The 6,694-nt window shown below is 34.6% G+C and overlaps 1 protein-coding gene across 1 annotated transcript; it reads right to left on the bottom strand.

Moving 5' to 3' along the window:
• Positions 1-61: 61 nt before the first annotated feature.
• On the bottom strand, positions 62-5,426 carry LOC137391739 (ras-related protein Rab-43-like). Its single transcript, XM_068078273.1, has 4 exons — positions 5,094-5,426; positions 4,309-4,492; positions 3,472-3,617; positions 62-362 (listed from the first exon to the last, which is right to left on the bottom strand). Exons 1-4 carry the CDS (start codon positions 5,271-5,273, stop codon positions 258-260), a joined length of 615 nt encoding a protein of 204 aa, XP_067934374.1. The 5' UTR covers positions 5,274-5,426; the 3' UTR covers positions 62-257.
• Between the last annotated feature and the right edge of the window lie 1,268 nt (positions 5,427-6,694).

A 6,694-nucleotide genomic window follows, 5' to 3' on the forward strand; every position in this document is an offset into this window, starting at 1 on the left:
CGATCTTTACTGGTAAGGTCATACTTAGTAAGGTATGACCTTTACTTAATTAAGTATGACATAAATTAAGAGGCCTGTATTTGATTGCATACAATGGGAACAGCAAAAATGATAGCTTCGCGAGTGTGAAAACACCATATAAAAAGCACGTAGAGTAAAATACATCTAGTTGTTCGCGAGAAAGACCTACAATGACACAATTATGAGTAAAAATAGATTTTGACATGAGCACCAGTAGTGAAGGTCAAGGAGCTGCTTCAACTGCCACAACATTTCCATTTATCAGACACAGGGGTGGAACCACCAACAGATATTCCACCATGGTCTACCATAACGGTGTCACCCATCTGCTTCTTCAGAGCCTGAATAAGTATTCAATCTGCTTGTTATATATTGCCTTAGACAAAAAGCAAACTGTTGAAAATGGAATATTATGACGTAACTTTTATCACATCACACATCTGCTTTTCAATCCATCCCAATGACCAACCCCAGGTCGGAGCCCCTCGCAAGATTAAAAAAACTAATATAAATTCGGGTACAGTAATGAGAAAAACCATCGGTAGTAAAGAATTTCTTGAACCAAGCATGTCCACGGTAATCACTGCCTAGAACGATGTGATACTAATAACGATACAGACAGGTGCCATCATCTTAACTGTATAGGTATACCGTAAAACTTCTATATTTATCTGTTACCTTTATTTGAACAACACCTCTAATAGAATGCCACTATCAAAGAAGGGTTGAAAAATACAGTACCATCCTTTAATCGAATGCCACCTCTATTTGCCCCCCAATTTGTGACATTCTTTGATCTTTACAAACCCATAATAGAAAGTGATCAGTGAAAAAGTGTCCACAAAATAGTACTAAGAATGACTCGGTTACATCAATAAGAATTAATTTTTTCGTTGTTGCTGTAGTGGCTGTAGTGGTTGCCATGATTTTAGTAATGGTGTACCTGAGAAGATTGATCATCACAATCATCAGAACTACGCTCTGATTCGAAGCCACTAAGATCTAAATCGTATCCATCGTTTTCAGATTCATCCATCATGGGGTTCACAGCCTTACCTGAAGACTTAAAAACGTTTTGATCAACGATTTCTAACTTTACAACGTTAAAAACGTATTTAAAACTTTAAAACATTGTCTATTTTTCAACTCCGAAGCTTTGCAGTTTTTTTAAAACTTTGAAAGCGTCACCATCGAAATAATTAATAACTATCAATCTATTATTTTACAATCAAAGTCGTTGCTTGTTTAACTCAGTCTGATACTTCGACACAGATGACAAACAGTCTAGCAAAAATACTGAGGCAGACAGCATTAATGTCGATCCACACAAAAGAGAGTGCAAAATATAGGCAACAACTGCAGCAGCGCTTCACCCATACATGGGTTAAATTTATGTTCCCAAAATTCTGACGAGCTAGTCGAATGAATCAGTTCAATTCAATTCACCCAAATAGACAAAATCAATTCTTACCAAAAATTGACTTATGGCAATATATATCAAATAAAAATAAACCACTATCACTAACTTGACTACATTCTAAAAGAATTGCACAAAAATTAATGCATTTGAAAAACATTAGGAATGGTTAACATTTTTGTAGTTTAGTGAAACCAGCAGCAAAAGAAAAATGCTATTGCTTATGCAATTTGACCAAAACGTACACAAATTCTCTAATATAGAAATATTGTTGTCAGAAATATCTTAGGTTCAATATTGAAGACTTTCACTAGCAGAAAAATGTTTAGGTTGCTATTTAAAATTTTTCTATCCATACTAGACAGAAAATGAAAAAACTGGTAACCGCAATTTTATGCTGAGATTTCTGAGTAAAAGAAAAATCAACTGGTTTGTTTTTTTTTGCAACATGATAACCCAATGTCCTAAATTTAGAGTGGCAAAGTTTTGAATGAATCTGTTAACTTTGATCCATGATTGATGTTTATGTATAGGTACTAAGGCAAGTTGGTATAAATTCATAAATTATACAAAACAATAAAATAAATATCAACATGACAATCTATATATAAATCTTCATATTTCATGCAAATGTTCATCTTTAGTTGGCCTGTAGTTTGTATGTCCAGTTATAACTATAAAGTTATAAGATGAAAAAACTGCTTCGCATTGGCATTGAACTCAGAAACAATGGTGCCGCGGACAGATGTACTATCCACTACGTCAAAAGGCTTACTGGCGATACTATGGAATAATTATCACACTTGAATAATTCTACCACGCTTGAAAATCATAATACGATAATAAATACAATTATTCCAAACCGAAGCAAGCTAGATGTGTGGCTTAGTGGTAGTGCGCTTAGCTTCACATCCGTGCATCCGCAGAATGAGGGGGGGGTGATTCCTCTGAGATGTAAACTTAGTTTTCATAACGCTTGGACAGGAGGACGAACACGGCTCTTATTATGGTAAAGATTTAAACTAACTCAAGTTACTCAAATTCATTGGGTAAAGAGACTTAACCAATGACAATTATATTACCTACCACTGTTTATAAGCTGATTTAAACCTTGAACAAATGTGTAGGATAAGTAAGAAATGTTTTTCAACAGTCTGTTTTAGCTATTCCTCGAGCTTTCAAATATTTGAATTAGGCATTCGCTAGACATACAGAAATAAGCAAACACCTTCATTGAAAAGTTAGAATGGTAAATGTTTTTTATTATCCATGCAACAACGGGCATTCACCTAGTATAGGCATAAAAATAAATACACCTTTTTGGATGACTAACGTGTATATGCCTAATTACATTTAATTGTACCACAATAAAAACGACATAAATAGGCTTATTGTCAGGGCGCAGACAAACCATAGAGCTGTAGTGTGTTAGTGCGTAGTACATAGTATCAAGCAATAAAATATATATACGAGCGATATTGGGGTCTTGTTGAAATGTGTGCGGCTGGCATCATTGGACTGCACTGACATTTTTGTTTGGATTTACATCAAATAACAGATTGGGTTACCTAAGATATCCCTGTCCGTGAAGGATTTTCTGCCAACGCAGTAATAATCATAGAGGTGGTAATAAAAAAGGAAAGCATCGGAGCATTTTGACTCGAGCCGTTTTGCTTATTGAAAATAAAGAATCAAATCAATTCATCTATAGTAAAAGTAAAGAGCCGATTCAATTATTATTGGTAGGATGCGCCGATTTAATTAAATTCTACAGTGAGTAAAAAATACCAGAAATTCAATTCATTTGTGAGCTGAGCCTTAAGGCTTACTCGAGCAAGCATGTTAACTCAAGTGTTCATCTTTAGTATGAACACAACCAAATAATCTGCATGTATATAATAAGAATATAAATAGACCAACAACTAAACTACATCTACATGCATATACAAACGGTATAGACACATGTATATCATCAACTAAAATCAGACAAGAAATATTTACTCTAGTTTACAACGCTACATGTAGTTACTTACCTTTGCCAGTTCTATAAAGGCATCATCTACATTTGTGTTATCTTTAGCACTGGTTTCTAGGAATTGCACAGCATCAAGTGTGTCTGCCATCTTCTTTCCATCTTCCCATGCTATTTTTCTAATATTTTGCAGATCTTTTTTATTGCCTAGAAAAATACCAGACATCTTTAGATAATTTATTCAACTATTTGTTCTTTGCTAGTGTCTCGTAGTGAACTTGCACTAATTACATCTCTCTCATGTGATTGACACAACATGTTAACAAGGTTTTCAGAGTCTCTGAAATTCATCTGTATTCCCGAAAAAAGTGCAAAGCGCAACCAATTTAAACCCCCGAAGAATAAGATGATGAAAACAACTAATAGATATACTATGACGTTATATAACTACCGGAATACAATATATTTAGCAATATATATACAATATATAGGTTGGACAAATCATAACATAAAAGTACCAAACATAATTCAAATATCTTCAATGGTTTTCAAATGTCTCAGACCTTGAACAAATTGAAATTCCAACAAAAATTCAATACATTTTTGTTCTGGATATGAAGCATCAATTCAAAACTCTAACATCTTTAAGATAAGTCAAGAAAACATGACTACAAAATTCAGCTGCAGAGTGATGAGCCCTTTCCTATTATCTCTAGTAGAAAACAATTATACATATGGCAAAAGTGCTAATTGTGGTTTACAACAGTACTGACATACAGTAGGCCAACTGACTGTATTTTGCGCTTTGCATACTATATTAGTGCACTACTTTATTTTTGAAATGTATTAGAGTTAAACAAACTATTTTTTCACCTTTTAACTATCAATGCAATCTTACCAATGAGTAAAATGAGTGCATCATCTCCAGCATATTTTCTCACATCATCATACCACCGTGGCAATGCAGCAAAAGTGTCATGTTGTGTAATATCATATGCTAGGATAACACCATTAGCACTTCTGTAGTAACTTTGAGTGATGGTACGAAATCGTTCCTGACCTGCTGTGTCCCAAATCTGCAACTATAAATGAATCTTTGCTTATGATAAGTAACTTTGCTTACCACTTCGATGAATACTTGATAATCTAAAAATCAAATGTAATAACCTGGTAAAACTGGTGAGTAATAAAGAATGATTAATCAACCGATTTAAAATTGAGTGCTTTTTATACAGCAAGGGTAGGGTTCAAGGTTCATTAGGGTTCACGGGTTTATCATAAATGGTCGAACAAAAAAATAACTTTTAATCTTGGTTAAATTGCTAGGAAACATGCTATATTACTAATATATACAATTTAGATAGCAAACAGATAAACCAAAGACTGCTTCTCGCAGATTTGCCTTTACAACGTGATCAAGGACTACCAAGAAGCGGCTAAGGAATGATTCAAAGCCCAAAATGGATTCAAAACAGGCTCCTTATTGCAACGAAAATGATTCACCACAGGTTTTACACAAACCAATCACATATGTGAATGTACAACAGGATAGTGATTGAAATCAAAACAGCAAAATGCTTTATACCATTACAGCGCAGTAGTCATAGGCCTACAACGAATTGCTAATATATACAGTACAAGTAGCGAAAAAATGATAAACATTCGTAAAATGTTACAAAATACCTTGACTCGCTTGTTATCGAGTGTGAGAGTTTTCATGCTGAAGTCTACACCGATGGTGCTACTATTTTTCTCCAGAAATGTACCATTTTTAAAACGCTGAACAATGCAAGTCTTTCCAACACCTGCTTCACCAATAAGAACAATTTTAAAGAGATAGTCGTATGATTCTTCGCTTTCCATTGTTGGTTTACGGAATGAATTTATGAGTAGTTGTCGCCAAACAATTTTGAGATCCCTTGACCTTTGAGTCAGCTTATCAAAAGAGTTACTTTAGGATAATAGAGCTTTTTAAAAGATCGATCGTCTATTTTATGGATTTTTTTAATACAAAAAGCGCTAACATGGCACCGTCAAAAGTGATAGACATTTCGGGGACGAAAATAAATGCTCAAGAAAGTTTAAATAAAACGAATGAACAGAACAAACTGTTCGTCCAACAAAAGGAAAACCGATTTATACCGGAACATAACTGTCATGACAGCTAAGATATATGTCATTTGCGCCTCGGCTACAAATACTGTAACCTTAGTTCTAGTTGTACTTCGCGTAAACAACAAAGAGTACACAACTTTCAAATGGGTTTCGTAAAAACTGTATACATGTACGTACACGTCTAGATGTAGGCAATGATATACAGCCCCCCATTATATGGGGGGGGGGAGGGCTGTGTATCATTGATGTAGGTAGGTATACAAATCTCGACGTTTGTTTACTACTGAGTACTGAAGTTGTTTTTGTGAGTCTTATGTTAGTATGTTCGTGTGTCCAGTCGTGTGTTCGTGTGTCATAGCAAAAGAAATTTATAAATAAAAAACTTGCTGAGCAGTAGATTTGAATTTGTAGCCTTAAGTTCTGCAGACAGGCATTTATTCGACACACTACACAGCAACTGGCTACACCATGGAATAAATTGTGCATATAATCACTGCAAATGCTAATTTTTTAGTTTTACTCTACACACTTCAAAATTAAAAATTTTTAAATTTAAACTTAAATATTTTATGAATCTTGGTAAAAGCATTTGTCATCTTTCTTGGTCAACCTCTATCCTAAGAGTCCTTGGTTTATAAACTAAGGACTAAATATATAATGGCTCGGTCGCCTCGTCTTTCTATCAGTCTATTAGGAATTGAATGCCTCTCTCCAGTCTGGCTTTGTCTGCGGAGTTGCTCACTATAGTACTTTTCATCTTTCGCAGTTTTTAAGTTTGCTACACTTGATTGTATGTAGAAAGTATTCACGAACATCAAAGACTCCGTATCGCAACTTAAACCAAAAATACAACACCTACCGTCGTCTAAGAGTACCATCAGCTTAAATGAGTTTAACAGAAACATTCAAAACTAACCTAAACCTATTTTAAAATTCAACAATACATGTAATAACATTGATTATGGAACTACCAACTAGCCATACGTTACAGTCAGCATAATTAAGAGTTATTCTTTCAGTTTGAACTATGCCTTTATTACCTCCGACATTAAACAGCAGCAGACGACACTGGCGATGAAGTGGAAAAAACTAGTGTATATCGTGACACATAGACTGGAGTTGAATAGTGCTGGCCAGCACATTACGTACAATAAAACAGCTTCAACAGG

Source organism: Watersipora subatra, chromosome 3, assembly GCF_963576615.1.
Source record: "Watersipora subatra chromosome 3, tzWatSuba1.1, whole genome shotgun sequence".
Lineage (NCBI taxonomy): Eukaryota > Metazoa > Bryozoa > Gymnolaemata > Cheilostomatida > Watersiporidae > Watersipora > Watersipora subatra.